General features: G+C 42.4%; 1 protein-coding gene across 2 annotated transcripts in view; it reads left to right on the top strand.

The window, feature by feature from the left end:
• LOC124721987 (diacylglycerol kinase 1-like) overlaps window positions 1-17,692 on the top strand; it is a 326,009-nt gene that overhangs the window by 26,166 nt on the left and 282,151 nt on the right. For both annotated transcript variants that reach the window (XM_047247159.1, XM_047247158.1), the window contains exons 2-6: window positions 1,721-1,888; window positions 9,066-9,272; window positions 9,407-9,456; window positions 9,538-9,612; window positions 11,252-11,371. In XM_047247159.1, coding sequence (XP_047103115.1) covers window positions 1,750-1,888; window positions 9,066-9,272; window positions 9,407-9,456; window positions 9,538-9,612; window positions 11,252-11,371 — 591 coding nt within the window. In that variant the 5' untranslated portion in view covers window positions 1,721-1,749. The remainder of the gene's footprint in view (window positions 1-1,720; window positions 1,889-9,065; window positions 9,273-9,406; window positions 9,457-9,537; window positions 9,613-11,251; window positions 11,372-17,692) is intronic.

Genomic DNA, 17,692 nt, shown 5'->3' with positions numbered 1-17,692 from the left:
TGCACTTTCCTTTGCGGAAGATGTGGCTCATGAGAAAAACATGAACTTCATCTAGTCTGGAAATAGTTCTACCTTGAGATAGTCACCTACCTTCAGTATGAGACAATAAACTCTTATAAATGCTTTCCCATTTCGTCACAAAGCCTGCAAAGATGCAGAAATTTGTAGGGCGAACCTTAGCAAAATTAATTATTTTCACTGCATCCTTCAGCACAGATATCAATCCATAGGGCACGTGTTTAGAAATAACGGCCTGCTTATGAATGCAACAATGTGTCCTAGAAGCATTCGGCGCTACCGATTTCTCTTTGGCAACAAACCCTGCATAACACCCCATCACAGATTTCGCACTATCTGAACAAATGCCTACACAGCGAGACCAGTCTATTGAATTTTCGCGAAAATATGCGTCGGTTAACTTAAATATATCTCCTCCCGTAGTTCTCTGTTTTAAGGGTCTGTAGAATAGTAGCTTCTCTTCTACAGACTCCCCATTAATATAGTGGACGAAAAGTAAAAATAGCTAAATTGGCAACATCAGTCGATTCGTCAAGTTGAATCGCAAAAGAAGGACTAACACGAACTCTTTCCAAAATTTCGTTTTCGACATAGTTTGACAGCTCTTTAATACGGCGGTTGACTGTATTCGCGGATGGTACCATATTGACTTCTTTTGTGAAAGATTCTCCAAGCGTGCGTCGTACTACATCATTTATTGGCTGCACTGAATCTTCAGTTATTGAATGAGGTTTTGCAGTTTTAGCAATTCTGTAGCTTATGCGAGAAAAGGCTTCAAGAGCATTCTCATTGTCACTGTTTGCAATGGATACAAAAGTAGGTAAATCATTTTTCCTCTCGTTAGGTTTTCGCGTAAAAAATGAAGAAAAAATCAGCAAATTTGTTTATGTAGGTGCGCTGGAGAAGGTTTCAGAGTACTGTTAACGAGAATGTCGCCACAAACAACACACTGTGGTCTTGTTCAGTAGTCCTTGTCACCTACATATGAAAATCCAAACCCTGTGTAGTTACCAGCGCACTTTCTTTTCGTTACACAAGTTTCAGTTTTGTGGAATTGACGCACATCACTAGAAGCTGAATAACCTGTTGACACAAAACTAGCCTGCGATTTGCTTAAACCCTGTTGCCCTTTGAAACTTCCACTTTTCAACCAATTATCCATTTTAATCTGAACAGTAACGATTCTAATACACAACTGACAACTCACTACATTTCCCACGAGGAAAGGAGATGCGAGCTATTGTTGAAAATCAAACGCCTGACCTCTACATAACCGTTCCTAGTCGGGTCGTGGTACTACTGTTAGTATTGCTAGAACACAAAGAAGCTGGCAGACTAAATTTCGATGAATTCCTAACATTATTACATGACTGTAAATCAGATATTCACGGTAAATATTAATTTTTTGTGGAAATAATGTGATAAATTGCAGAATTTAAATATATGTAAGAAGGGGCATAATAGGGTTAATTTAATTTTAAAATGAAACAGTAATAGCCCTAGCCTCGAAACTTGCTATTATGGAAAAAGGGTTTTGGCGAACCACTTGACCACAGGTTGGGAAACTGTGTTATAAGACAAGTTGCAGCGTGCGCTAGAATAACAGCTGCTGCTATCGACATGTCCTGCCAAGCTGAGGTCTACTTCTTTTTCATGCTGACATACAGTGCGTGAGTGGTAAGTTGTAATTCTCGTTCCGCAGGAAGCGTCGGCGCAGCCGTTCACCCTCTGATGAAGGTGACGCAGGCGTCTCAGTCGTGTTACGACGTACACGAGCGAAAGGGACCAGAGGTATCTCCCACCCACGAGGCGTCTAGGTCATCACCTAAGAAATCCAGCACATCTGCCTTCACCAATGGCAGACTAGAAGGTAAATATGAGGTTACCTGCAAATTTTCTCACTAATTATAGTGAATGAGCAAGAGTAGATTTTTCGTTTTTGCCTGTGCTTTAGTTTATCACAAGTAATAGCCTTGACACAAATCTCAAGCACTCAATCCGATATTTTCTGTACAAAAAGAGCATTGTTGCCAGTTGGTTTCGAAATAAATGGATGGCTGGAAACGAGTGATTTGCTATGAAGAATCACGCAGTCAGATGGAAGAGTTTGGGTTTGGCGGATGCCTGGCGAGCGTTACCTGCCATCATGTGTAGTGCCAACAGCCAATTACGGAGGAGGTAAGGGTGGTGGTTTTAGTGGTTCGGCTGTGGTCCCATTATGCCGCCTAAGAAAATTTTAAATGCGGAAGGCTATTTACTGCATTGTGTACTGCATAAAGGGAACAATTCGGAGACGACGAGGCAATAGTTTGTGGACAACAACATTCCTGTAATAAGCTGGTCTATCCAGAATCCCAACCTAAACCCAATGGAGCACCTATGTGTGGAGTTAGGACGTAGACTTTGCTACAGGCCCCAGCATCCAACATCAAAACCTTGTTTCGGTTCTTGACGAAGAACGGGCAGCCATTCCTTCACAGACCTTCAGACATCGCATGAAAATATCCCCATTAAAGTTCAAGCTGTCATAAAGCTGAAGATTGGATACACCCCATGTTAATGGTCACTAATAGGTCTCGGGATACTTTTGATCAGATACTGTCCGTTTCCCGCCTTTCCTGACCTTAAGGTTACTTGCATAGCTCATACTTCTTATGTGCTCCGCTGTCTGTAAACTGTTTATTGTTTGTAGTTATACAGATTAGAGCTCTTCAGTTCACGTTAAATGTTACTGTGTCTTTAAAATGACGGTTTGTGTGCCTCATTTCGTCGTTATGAATCAGCCATCGTAATAAACAAATGTAGTTTGTCTGTAAGCATTAGCAAATCTGGTTCGAGTCATTTCATCATCTCACCACTTCTGAAAACTTGTGCGACTCTTTTTTTTTGTCATCTCACAACCCAACAAAAAGTGTAGGCGGTTGACGAATCCATAAATCCTAGTAACACTCTGGCACCGTTTTCCAGTTTCAAATAATACATCGAAGATTGGCAACAGTGCTGAGATGTGTCTTGGCGAAGGAGGCGTAGCGTATGCAGTCCTATTGCACCGGTGAAGTGACATGCAATCAACGGTGGTCAATTGGCTAGCGGATATACTGGCCTCGTGCAATAGGACCGGCTCGTGAATAGCTTGTATTAGCTGTGGCTGCCCGTGAGGAAGCAATGTAGCTGCCTGATTCAGAGGGTGTGCTTTGTCGTGTAGCAAAGTGGGTCACGCCATATACCAAATGGATGTTCCAGAATTATGATGTTGGACTCTGCATGGCTAATAATAACTGTTTAACAAAGTAGAACAAAAACTTATCAATTCCCTGTTTATCAGTGGTTTCGCTGTAAAATCTAATGCAGCCCAAATTCTGTAGGTCTATAACATTTTTGCTGAAAATACTAGAATTTATTTTAATTTCTTATGTACTTGGTTTTACCTGTGTTAAGAAAATGTTAATTCGAAGAAAGATTTTTTTTGTTGGTAGACAAAGGGTTAAATGCATGTCTTTCAAATTCTGTAAAGTGTAATGTTACATCTTCGATAAAATGTCGTGAATTGTAATTAGAAGTGAACGCCACTGTTGATACACCACAGAAGATCGTGTGTTGTTTTTCAAGGTAGAGCCCCAGACATCGATGAGGCTGAAAGTTGTTTATGAAGAGACGCAAACTGTTTTCAGGATCTCGTATCACCCTAAATATTCATTTCCTACAAATAATGCCTTACCTCAAAATACGCATTTTAGCAACTCCTACCGTGTATATAATACTGCACTTAAAGTTTCGGTCCGTAGCTCGTGGTCGTGCGGTAGCGTTCTCGCTTCCCACGCCCGGGTTCCCGGGTTCGATTCCCGGCGGGGTCAGGGATTTTCTCTGCCTCGTGATGACTGGGTGTTGTGTGCTGTCCTTAGGTTAGTTAGGTTTAAGTAGTTCTAAGTTCTACGGGACTGATGACCATAGATGTTAAGTCCCATAGTGCTCAGAGCCATTTGAGCCATTTAAAGTTTCGGAAGACGCTGTGAAGAGTACGTTTGGCCTCTGGTACTTTGCTTGGGCCTCTACTGGGCTCGCTATACGTACTCCTTTCACAGGTAATTGTGACAGTGCTTCAATTTTTTTAAAGTTTTTGTTAAAGATCTCCATTACCACACATTTAGAACTGACGATCAGTAATTGCTCTCGTCCTGACACTGAAATTTCCAGCAATGGCTCATAGGTTTCCTCCTCCACTCTATATATGGGGAAAAAAGACCGTTTAAAACAGATACCGGTATTTTAGTTTTGAATACCCGGTATTTTTCAGTATTTGATTGGTCTCAGTTATAACAGATTTTTCTTTGTTTTTGATTAATAACCAAGTAAAAAAACTGAAATATTAATTAGTCATAGCAACAATGTTAAAATTTTTCGTTTTTAAATAAACTTTTTTTAAAAAAGGAGTAATTTTTATTCGTAAAATTTGCATTGGTTTGAAATTTGAAAATGTAAAAAGCGATTAGTGCTATTTTAATAGCAATCACATGACATAAGAAGTCGTACAGCATTGCTAAGACAATAGTGTCCCTGTTTCCGTGTGTCGTGGCTTAAGATACGCGTGTACTTTCAGTGTACGAACCTTGCCACCGTATGCACGGTAGTTTCTTGCTGTCGTCGTCGGACATCCGTTGTATTGCAGAATGTCACCAATCCTAGTCTGAAAATATTTTTATGAAGTGACGTTGCAGTGAAGTGCAATGCTTCATCTGTTTTAAAAGACTGAATATTTGTCTACCTTTTCTATGAAATAATAAAAGAGGAGGGCAATTATGGTAACAATAATAAATAAAAAACTTAACAAAAATTAATTCACTGTTTACAATAAAAATAGAAAGTAGCTGATTTGCTGCCTGTGTCTACATAAAGTGCCTTTATTTGCTTGTAGCCCTTGAAAAACAGAGTTCTCCAACCCCAGTTTTCACCCTTCAGCACTGGCCATCGTAATGCTCAAATAGTGGTATGCTGCCCAATTACATCATTTTAGCAGAATTTCGTAAAATTAGAATCAATAGGAGAATACTGCTGAGATGTGGAGTGTTCAGCCACTTACCACCTTTCGAGGAAAGCAGCGAGTGGTGGACGGACTTAGTTTTGTTTTATTTTCCTATGTAATTTAATATTTTGCTTCTATGTATCTTGAAACTGAGAGAGTAAAAATGTTTCAATCTTCTTTCGATTTCTGCGTTTATTACAGGAAGTGATAGGAATAAAAACCGAAAATTAGTTATTTCATAGACCGGTTATTTTGAGCGGATTTAACACTTATGTTAAAAAACCGAAAATTAGTTATTTCATAAACCGATTATTTTGAGCAGATTGGACACTTATGTTAAAATAGTGTGAAAAAACGATATAAGTGAAAAACGGTTGTTTCAGCGACAACCGGCATCCCTACTCCACTCCGTTCCTCGTTCAGTAAAACTGCACGAAAACTTCCGTTGTTCTCACATGTATATATTGGTCAGCCAGAACATTTTGACCACCTACCTAATAGCTGGTATGTCCACCTTTGACACAGGTAATAAAGGCCTTGGTAGGACACTGGAGAGAGTTGGTACGACGTCTGCACACACAAGTCACATAATTCCCCTAAGTTCTGGGGGAAAGGGGGGGGGGGGCATGATCTCTGACGCCAAGTTCAATCACATCCCAGATGTCTTCGATCGGGCTCAGATCTGGTGAATTGGGGGGCCAGTACATCTATTGCAGCTCGCCACTGTGTTCCTCGAACCATTCCATCACACTCCTGGCCTTGTGACATGGTGCATTATCTTACTGAAAAATGCCACTTCCGTCGGGAAACATGATTGTCATGCAGGGGTATACGTTGTCTACGACCAATGCACGATACTCCTTGGCCGTCATAGTGCCTTGCATTAGCTGCACTCGGCAATGAATGCCCGCAAGAATGTTCCCCAGAGCATAATGGAGCCACCGCCGTTCGGCAGAACAGGTGTCAACGAGCTATTTCCACGGAAGACGACAGATTCGCGCCCTTCCGTCGGTATGATGAAGGTATTGGGATTCATCAGACTATGAACGCTGTGCCACTGCGTCCAGTGCCAATCGTCACGTGCCCATTTCAGTCGTAGTTGCCGAAGTCGTGGTGTTAACATTGGCACATGCATGGGTCATCGGCTGCGGTTGCCCATCGTTAGGACTGTTCAAAAAAATGGCTCTGAGCACTATGGGACTTAACATCTATGGTCATCAGTCCCCTAGAACTTAGAACTACTTAAACCTAACTAACCTAAGGACAGCACACAACACCCAGCCATCACGAGGCAGAGAAAATCCCTGACCCCGCCGGGAATCGAACCCGGGCGTGGGAAGCGAGAAAGCTACCGCACGACCACGAGATGCGGGCTAGGACTGTTCGCTGCACTTTGTATTCAGACACACCTGTACTCTGCCCAGCATTAAAATCTGATGTTAGTTCCGCCACAGTTCGCTGCCTGTCCTGTATAAGCAGTCTGCCCAGCCTACGGCATCCGACCCCACCATATCCGAACATGGTTTCACCTTGCTTTTGCCACGTTTGAAGACATTCACCATAGCACTCCTCGAACACTCGACGAGTCGTGCAGTTCTCGAGTTTCCGAAATACTCCTGCTGAACCTCCGGGCCATCACAATCTACCCTCGGTCAAACTCAAATAGATCGCGCGCCTTCCCCATTCTACACACGGACAGCAAGCTCACAGATAGTACATGCACCGTGCGTGTGTCTTGACTAGTAGTCATTCTTCGCCAGGTGACGCTGCTATCACCTGAACTGGTTTGTATCTTTAGTAGGTTGGTGGTCATAATGTTGTGGCTGATCAGTGCATAATCATCTATACGTATGATTAGTAAGTTGCGTATATTTCGGCTCAGACCATGCATGAAATGAAACTCATTTTCTGTCAGTTACAGTATCATGCTAGTGTCGTTGTGTGAACTTGAACCTCTTGTGTCCTCCGACGTGAAATACACGCTGCACAAACGCCTCATTGGGCTGTTGGTACACCCGAAGCCTCCTGTCATTTAAAAAGTGGCAAAATCGTGACTCGTTGAACCACACTACGCGCTTACACTCAGTTACTGTCCAGTTTCTGGGCCGTCTGACCTTCTCAAGACGTGTAGTTTTATGTGATGCTGCGAGGAATGGCTTTTTGCTAGGTACCAAACTGGAAATGCATATCGTATGCAGATTCCTTCACTAATTTTGCTCCGAAACAGTTTGAGATGGACCTGAATTCACTGAAAAAAGCAATTCCCGTCTTGCTTGAAACCTTTTGTCATTGAAAAGGCGTGACACTTGTCTGCGGTTCTTGTCTGTGAGGATCTGTTTACAAAAATGGTTCAAATAGCTCTGAGCACTATGGGACTTAACATCTGACGTCATCAGTCCCCTAGACTTAGAACTACTTAAACCTAACTAACCTAAGGACATCAGACACATCCATGCATCTATGGAGGCATATCTTCGACAGTTTGAGTAGGTTGTGCCTTTTCTCTTCATTAACACTAGCAATACGACGCAAGGTGTACTACCATGGGGTGAGGGTACCCTGTGCCCACCACAAAAAAAGATTAAATAAAAAATGTGTTAATTGTTGTAAACTTTTATTAAAAAGCTCCTTTCTAAATAGTTACTGATGTTTAAGTAGAGTCCAGAAACTGAAAATATCTTTTAGCACAATCTTAACAATACCAATGAATTTTCAATAGTATGTGCAGACAGAGGATGGGAACTTCATGACCACGACAGAAAAGTTTAAAAAAAATTGAGGTTTCATTTATTGTCGTTGACTTTTCGGAAATTCCCATTACAAATTTCCAGGGCTTGCAGATGGAGGTGAATATATAATATTTCGAATAGGAAGTCATGTCCTGAGGCGTACCGTTTACGTGCTACAGCCGTTTGAAAACATGTTCGCTAGGTAGGTACGCGATAGGGTGGTCATGATGAGGGACGGGGTTACGTCGGATCGGATAATTTCATTTGACGTTTACCCTACCTGTCTGACCTGGTTCGCGACCGATTCACGTGTCTGTGAGTATTAGAACAGCATGGTTGTTTACGCGTTTGCAGAACACACCGACATGATCCTTTTGAATGGCGAAGCTCACGGCTGCTCGTCGCTTTCATCAAGCTCGCTCTCCTCAACGTCCGACTCCACTACATACTCTTTTCGCCATATTTATGCAACGCCTCCGAGAAAGAGTACCTTCACTGTCAGCAGGCGTGACAGTGATGCTCCAAGGAGACACCGCACACCCGAATTTCGTCACGTTGAAGACAATCCGTCCACGAGTACACGAGCAATTTCTTTTACTATTAATGAGTGGAATTGTAAAATAAGTGATGTACTGGGTCACGCCTAATCAATTGCTTGTAAAACTTACCAACATATTTCCAAACGGTTGTAGCACGGAAACAGTAAGTTTCCAAACACGTGTTCCAATTTAAAATTTTATATACTGACTCCCCTCTACAAGCCCTAGAAGTCTGTAACGGGAATTTCCGAACACATTGTAGAGGTGTAACAACGGTTCTGAACTAAAAAATGTGAATTTGACATTTGTTACGTACGATACTGCATTGTCCGAAGGAACATTGCAACGTACTTTTGAACAACAAGGGCACTGGCCAGACACTTTCAGTTAAAATGCCTCCCATGTACGGGAATATACACAGTGAATGTACGAGTGCAGGTTGTAGACACATGGCTGATGACATACGGAAGTTTGGGTCTGGCTTTGTTTCGCTGAAAAATATAAAACAATTACGGAATCTGGTACGAGTAATAATTAAAAACATAAACACTTGTGGTGTCTGGCGGTGACACCACAACACTTTTTCAAAATTTTGAAATATAAAGTATATTTGCGAAAGGTGGACATTAAGTACCATCCCCTCCCCCTTGGTACTCCAAGGGTTTATCATGTAATTTCACTCTGCTTTAAGCATTTGTTTGAACAGGCTACCTATCTATGGTTTAGTATTATCACTTGTCTAATTCACAATTCTTACAGTTTCGCTTCCAGAGTCGAAAGGCGCTATACCAAAAAGAAGAATCAAAGACAAAGACAAAGACAGACACAAAGAAAGAGAAAAAGAGAAAGTAAAAGTGAAATACAAACGAGAGGAGCTTGACGTCCGGTCGGTGACTGTTCCTCTCAAAGACATCATCTGTTACTTGTCCCTCATAGAAGGAGGACGGCCAGAAGACAAATTAGAGTGTGAGTACTGTCTACGTGCCTCAGTTAGTCGGTAGACCTGTTAGCTGAATGCAGTTGTTCAATAATAGTAAACGTGTAACCCATTATAATTTAATTACACTGTTTTATTATTGAAATGTTATGCTCATTTCCAGTTATGTTCCGTCTATACGACACTGATGGAAATGGCGTACTGGACACTGATGTAAGTTGCAACGATTGTTAATACAGTAAAATTATCTACATGCCCCGAAAAAGCTTCCGTTAACAAACAGTTTTTTTGCAGGAAATCGACTGTATCGTAAACCAAATGATGAATGTAGCAGAGTACCTAGGATGGGATGCTTCAGAGTTGAAGCCGGTGAGTCAACCTATCATCCATAGTCAAGCTGACAGTTAATTACATGTTTCAAAAAGATCAACAATATTTCACTGTACTATATACCTTCTTCATGAATGAAGATACGAACTTGAGGTGCGTTTTAATTTATGCATAGGATGTTTTAAGGATGAAATTTTTCGGTAATCAGTCTTCTGTATGGTGTGATGCAGCTCGCCACGACTTCTTATTTTGTGCCAGCCTCTCAGATCATAGTAGATCTCGCAGCCAAATTCCTCAGCTATTTATTGGATATATGTCAATTTCCGTCATTCGTATGGTTTTCACCCTCGACAGCTCCCTTGGAAATTAAGCCATGATACCTGAACACCTGTTCTATCATCATGACCAGCCCCTCCTCCCATTCTTATCCACGTTTTCCACATGTTTACCGAGAACCGACTCATTTCTTACCTTACCAGTCTTCTTTATTATCAAAAGTCCTCTGTAGCACCCCGTTTCAAAGGCTTCGATTCTCTTCTTTTCCAGTTTTCCCACTTCCGTACAAAACTTTGCTCGATACGTACTTTCTCAGACATTTCATACCCAAATTAAGACCAATATTTGACATTGGCAGACTTCTTTGGCTTGAAAACCCCTATTCTTTTGTCTTCCTTTCTTTGTCCGTAATGCGTTATTTTGCTTCCAACGTCAAAGAATTCCTGCAAGTCGTCTACTTCGTAGTCCCCAAATTCGCTGTTCAGTTTATCCGTAATATCATTTCTGCTACTCCATATTACTTTCGTCTTTCGATTTACATAGGACAACAAAGCCTTTATTTTCAAATTAGCCATCAGGTTTTAGAATGGTACATCTTTTACATGCATGCTCATAAGTCCTTCAACTACGAGGATCAGTCAGAAAATAACGCTTCCTATTTTTGGGCGAGCAGATGGAAATCTGATGGTGCAAGGTCTCTTTATTCTGCTCCGTCAATATTTTCGGTACCCAGCGTGCACAAGTCTTGGTGTAACCCAGAATTTTAATAAAGGCTACGACACCGCCTTTCCCGATGGGTAACTGGCGAGACAATTCATTTGTTGTTACCTGTTGGTCGTCGTGGATGATTTGGTTGACACGATGGATGTTGTGTCTGCTGTCTGGCTGCTCCGCGTTGCATCAGATAATGCGTTCGCCTTCCAGCTTCTCTACAGTGACGAGACGATTGACTAAACCTGTGCTGTCGTCCGTCGTATCATCTCTATTCACCTTCTTCAGTCTTTCATGAATACGACTGAGTGTCGCAGCGTCTGCTGCAAGGAATTCAATTCCAGAACGATGTCTTACACGTGCTTCAGTGTCAATCATTTTCTAAACCAACACAGTGTTGCCATCTGTTGATGGAGGACACTGTTAATGGAGTGGACTGCGGATGAAGCCTTGCGGTTGTGTTCAAAAACCATTATTTCTACTTTACCAACTTAATGAAGTACGAAAGCAATAGGAGGCTTTACTTTCATATATCGCCAAGATAAAATTTTATTTTTGGTGCTCAAGTTATAATGCACGCCAATTTGTGATCTTCAGCCATGTAGAAGACATAGTGTTCTGAAATCGCACGCATATTTTTAGAAAAGTCCTGTACATGAAGAATAACTGTCAATCCTCGTGGCGGTTTCAGATCCTGAAGGACATGATGGTGGAGATAGACTACGACGCCGATGGCACGGTGTCCCTGGAGGAGTGGAAGAGGGGTGGCATGACCACCATCCCACTGCTAGTTCTCCTGGGCTTCGAATCGGTAAGTAGCACTGTAAACTGTACTACCCACAAGAAATACGTAACCTGAAATAATGTTATTGTGGAACTTCCTTTACCCTAATTGTACATTTTAAACTTACATTGCACTAAGGTGATAAAAGTCACAGGATAGCGATATGCACGTATACACATGGCGGCAGTGTCGCGTACACAATGTATAAAACGGTATTATATTGGCGAAGCTGTCGTTTGTACTCAGGTGCTTCATGTGAAAAGGTTTCCGGTGTGATTATGGTCGCATAACGGGAATTATCTGACTTTTAACACGGAATAGTAGTTGGAACTTGAATACTCAGTATTGTAGAACACTCAGTATAATGTCGTTTATTGAAACTGAACTACACTCTTCGAACAATAACTATATACACACAAAGAAAACAAATAACATGTAGACGACTATTCATCAAGAGCGTTGGTGAGGTCCGTCGGATGTGGTCCTAGCTCGGCGAGGAACTGGCTGTACTGCTGCTGCGCTAGCCTTACAAAGCAGGCGGAGTTCGGCGGAGTACTCCAACTTTCCCTGTGTCTGTGAGGCGACCTCTGCAGAAAAAGGTTCGCATTAGTCTCTAGCAAGTTCTGTTTATTTTGAAGAATTGTTTTCCTCTTGGTTGCGCCTGCAAGTGCTTGTGTCTGTTATATGGTAGACAGGGGTGTTTTGAGTGTAGTCTGCCTAGCAGGGGCCGTCTGTGGCAGACGTAACAGAACTGGACGCATGGTACATTATATTTAGGAATTCGTTAGGGAACTCAACATTTCGAGATCCACAGTGTCAAGAGAATGACAAACAAAACTGCGTGAAGTAGATGCAGAAATCAGTATGGGACGTACGACGACCGTTTACGTTAGGACAGTGTGGCGAAATTTGGCGTTATTGGAGTATGGCAGCAGACGACCGACGCGAGTACCTTTGCTAACAGCACGCCATCGGCTGCTTCGCCTCTCCTAGGCTCGTGACTCGGTTGGACCGTAGACGACAGGGAAATCGTGTACCGGTCAGGTGAGTCCAGATTTCCGTTGGTAAGAGCTGACGATATGGTTCGAGGGTGGCGTAGATCCTACGAAACCGAGGACGTAAGTTTTCAACAAGACACTGTACTCCAAAATGATGGGGGCTGTGTTGAAATGGCGAGCTGGGTCCTCTGGTCCAACTGAACCGATCATTGACTGGAAATGGTTATCTTCGGCTACTTGGAGACAATGTGCAGCCATTCATGGACTTCATTTTTCCAAAAAAAGATGGAAATTTAATGGATGGCAATGCGCCATGTCACCAGGCCTCAAGTTTTGATGACTGGCTTGAAGAACATTCGGGACAAAATGGTTCAAATGGCTCTCAGTACTATGGGACTTAACTTCTGAGGTCATCAGTCCCCTAGAACTTAGAACTACTTAAACCTAACTAACCTAAGGACATCACACACATCCATGCCCAAGGTAGGATTCGAACCTGCTACCGTAGCGGTCGCGCGGTTCGAGACTGTAGCGCCTAGAGCCGCTCGGCCAATTCGGCCGGCCATTCGGGACAATTCGAGCGAATGATTTGGCCACTAGGATCGTTTGACATGAATCCCATTGAACATATATGGGATATAATCGGGAGGTCAGTTCATGCACACAATCCTGCACCGGCAACACTTTCGCAGTTTGTCTTCGGAGTCTTTCGCGACAGTATACATGAGTAAAATGTTCTCTTTTAAACAAAAACAACAACAATTTCAACAGAGACCAAGGATACGCACCCAGCAGGGCATGGGGACGGGCATTGGACATCGAAAGAAAGCAAAGACTGATGCGCGACGCGGGAGCGGCAGTTTCAAACGTGGCGCCTGCCCCTGGCACCACCTGACGTCACCGGTGCTGCCACGGGCAATAGCTCCGCTAGCTGCCCGGTTCGACTTACGCACGCGCGCGCGCGCCGCATTGGATCGATCTGATTGGCTGCTGATGATGTTATGATGCCTATATAAGTGAGAAACCTTAGCAGACCCGGCAATCAGTGAACTCTTGACGACGATGGCGGAGATGGCCATCGAAAGCTCGAGGATTTTATTCGAATTGACGCTGCTGGAAAACCGAGAACGTTTTATTCACTGCCGCAGTTACGGTCTGCCATAGAGGCAGCATGGCTCAATATTTCTACAGGGGACTTCCAGCGACTTTTTGAGTCCATGTCACTTAGAGTTGCTGCACTACACCGGGCAAAAGAAGGCCCGACGCGATATTAGGAGGTATCCCATAACTTTTGTCACCTCCGTGTAAACATTATTGATGGTCATAATCTAGCTATATAAATGGAACGTTTTTGCAACACATGTTTTTACAAGTTGTACTAAAGACATATTTCTTGCATCTTAGTATTTACTTATGATTTTACAGTTAAATAAAACATTAAAAAACTATAGATTGAGGAAGTAGAAGAATTTAACTGAAGAGTATTTGATTAAGAAGGCATGAAAGAACATAATATATAATATCCGACCACCAGTGGCACTCTACATGCAAGGTCCTCGGTAGTACCCATCGAACCACTCGCCTCTGCGTGGCATACTGCTTCCTAATCCTAGCGACTGATTAACTGTGTGGCTGCATCTCCGAGTAAACGTGGAGTCGCTGCCGTAAGAGTGACTCCTATGCTATTCTGTTCTAATTTAGTCTAAATTCATGTATCGTCCTGTGTGTGTGTAGTCAGCGTATATCATTTATGCATGATTGGTTGGTTGATTTGGTGATTTGGGGAGGAGGAGACCAAACTGCGTGCCGGCCGCGGTGGTCTAGCGGTTCTGGCGCTGCAGTCCGGAACCGCGGGACTGCTACGGTCGCAGGTTCGAATCCTGCCTCGGGCATGGGTGTGTGTGATGTCCTTAGGTTAGTTAGGTTTAAGTAGTTCTAGGGGACTTATGACCTAAGATGTTGAGTCCCATAGTGCTCAGAGCCAGCCAAACTGCGAGGTCATCGGTCTCATCGGATTAGGGAAGGATGGGGAAGGAAGTCGGCGGTGCCCTTTCAAAGGAACCATCCCGGCATGTGCCTGAAGCGATGTAGGGAAATCACGGAAAACCTAAATCAGGATGGCCGGACGCGGGATTTATGCATGATCTAGTGATCTGGTGGTGCTACTTCTACATTGTAGCTACACTGCTTGACAACTGCTAAGGAAGAGAGATATTGTTGGACAGGAATAATCACAGGCATGGATGACGTGAAACACAGTACATAAGTAGTAGAGGAGGAAAGGTATCTGATTTGATCCATTATAAATGGTTTTTGAAAGCCTGCGACTGTAGATACAATAGGTTTGTTTATAAATAAATAAATCTTCTGCTACCAGTCACGATTTTCTTTATTTTACTATTTGCACGACGCGTTTCGAGAAATAATTCCCATTTTCAAGTGCGTTTTTATGATGTGTGTTAAGCCATTTCTTTTGATGTTGTCAGTGTGTGTGAGTCTGCTTCGTTTTGTTGACTTTTACTGTAATACATAAGAAACGCGATTTTTAGTTGGGTATCAATATTTTCTGTGAGGTTAGTGGCTAAGGTTTGAGAACAATTTGTACTTACAATTTTCTAATGGTCCATTTGTGTAGAGAGTCACTACACAAATGGACCATTAGAAAATTGTAAGTACAAATTGTTCTCAAACCTTAGCCACTAACCTCACAGAAAATATTGATACCCAACTAAAAATCGCGTTTCTTATGTATTACAGTAAAAGTCAACAAAACGAAGCAGACTCACACACACTGACAACATCAAAAGAAATGGCTTAACACACATCATAAAAACGCACTTGAAAATGGGAATTATTTCTCGAAACGCGTCGTGCAAATAGTAAAATAAAGAAAATCGTGACTGGTAGCAGAAGATTTATTTATTTATAAACAAACCTATTGAGGAAAGGTATATTTATAGCGAAAAATGGCACAGACTTCACGACATGGGAAAACAGAGTAACAGATGGAAATAACGTTTGTGTTTGACAGAAATCAGACTCGTAACCTAAAGATCGATATCGGACTCTCGATAAGGAATATGCCCTCCTCGGTCATAAATGCATATTTTGCACGTGTTATTCATGCTGACTACCAATCTGTCTAGGAGCCTTTGGGAGATATTGACCCACTCCTCTCTCAAGGCAGTTTTCAGTTCTTGTACGATGTGGGGAGGGAATGTTCGTTGAGAAACATGTCTGCTTAGAGAATCTCAAGCATACTCTGTGAGAGTGGTCGTCAAACTGCGGCCCGCGGTCCGCATGCGGCCAGAATTAAGCATTTGTGCGGCCCGCGGTTCTCCGTCGTATTTTATAGCAATATGCAATTAACAACTAACGGCCGAATCCAAAAATGTCAACTAACGTAAAGAACTTCGTAAGATTGTAGTTTTCCTGCTCAGTAAAAAACAAAAATTCTTAGAGAGACAGTAATATTTTAAGATGTGCTTAATTTTAACTGGTGCTAGTGAACTGGCCCGTGAGCTAAAAAATTTGGCCACCTGCCTCAGGGGCAGAGAGGTAACTGGCACGGTCACTGTGGGGTTACGGGATGTGAGAGAGGGAATGTCGTATTGTTTGTCTTCCATTACTGACAGCTCACGGGCGTGAGCGACTCGTACAGACCAGCTACTAGTCTATAAATTTTGACACGCACATATCATGGATTCGTGAATGTACATTACAGAGAGGTTCATTTTCAAATGCGGTACGTATTTGAACCAAAGAACATTAAATTAATTACGGCTGTTGTAATACAATACAGTGAGAAGAAGAAAACTGATATTTGATTTATCAAACTTTATAAGGACACATACCTCTATTAGTCCAAGTCATTCACACACATGGTGAAACCAACAACACTTCACCACGAACTATAGCACCACAACTGATAGAGTGCTCAGGTTCGCAGCATTATTCCGAAATACATCACAATCAACACGAAGTGTTCCAATTAATCCCGCCATGTAGAGTTCAGTACTGCTGGCAAACTTCTCGCGTGTCTAATGCAGAATAAAATTATCAGTAACAAAAGTGACCAATAATTGTAGAAGCGAAGTTCCGACCGCCATTAAAATTACAGAGATAGGTGAGGTCGAGGTTTTATTCAAAATTTTCTAGATGTACTTAACACCCGATAAATGGCTTAGCACGGACAGAGGAGTTTACCCAATGTGTTGTAGATGTTAACTATAACTACAGTACGGTTAATATTATATTGCACTTGACAATTAAGAGCACGTGTTGCGTTTATCTGGCTGGCCAATCATATCTTGCAGTCTATTGTACGAAGTCTGCACAGCTACCATCTGCCCAACATGCGCTGTGTGACAACTGTCGGTACGCCGCTACAGTTGCAAATTAGCCTGTCCCTTTCGTCGGTTGGCAGGTGCAAAGTAGTTTTCATCGTACTATAATGAGAATACTGTTTCACATAATAGTCAGAGATTTCACATTTAGAAGGCGCAATATGAATTTATACATCTAAATAGATGGAAAGCCAAAAAACATCAAAATACACGTTAATTAAATATTTTTATACCAGGTGATCAAAAAGGCAGTATAAATTTGAAAACTGAATAAATCACGGAATAATGTAGATAGAGAGGTACAAATTGACACACATGCTTGGAATGACATGGGGCTTTATTAGAACCAAAAAATACAAAAGTTCAAAAATGTCCGACAAATGGCGCGTCATCTGATCAGAATAGCAATAATTAGCGTAACAAAGTAAGACAAAGCAAAGATGATGTTCTCTACAGGAAATGCTCAATATGTCCACCACCATTCCTCAACAATAGCTATAGTCGAGGAATAATGTTGTGAACACCACTGTAAAGCATGTCCGGAGTTATGGTGAGGCATTGGCGTCGGATGTTGTCTTTCAGCATCCCTAGAGATGTCGGTCGATCACGATACACTTGCGACTTCAGGTAACCCCAAAGCCAATAATCGCACGGACTGAGGTCTGGGAACCTGGGAGGCCAAGCACGACGAAAGTGGCGGCTGAGCACACGATCATCACCAAACGACGCGCGCAAGAGATCTTTCACGCGTCTAGCAATACGGAGTGGAGCGCCATCCTGCATAAGCATCGTACGTTCCAGCAGGTGTTTATCAGCCGGGTTGGGGATGATCGATTCTGTAACATATCGGCGTACCTCTCACCCGTCACGGTAGCAGTTACTGACGTTTTGCTGTCCAGCGCCATCTGTCGGGCATTTTGTGAACTTTGTTTTTTTTTTTTTTTTTGTTCTAATAAAACCCTATGGCATTCCAAGCATGTGTTTCAATTTTTACCTCTCTATCT

The sequence above is a fragment of the Schistocerca piceifrons genome, chromosome X, assembly GCF_021461385.2.
Source record: "Schistocerca piceifrons isolate TAMUIC-IGC-003096 chromosome X, iqSchPice1.1, whole genome shotgun sequence".
NCBI classification, from domain to species: domain Eukaryota; kingdom Metazoa; phylum Arthropoda; class Insecta; order Orthoptera; family Acrididae; genus Schistocerca; species Schistocerca piceifrons.
Note: the sequence above shows the minus strand (reverse complement) of the source record. Positions and strands in the feature narration are given on the sequence as shown.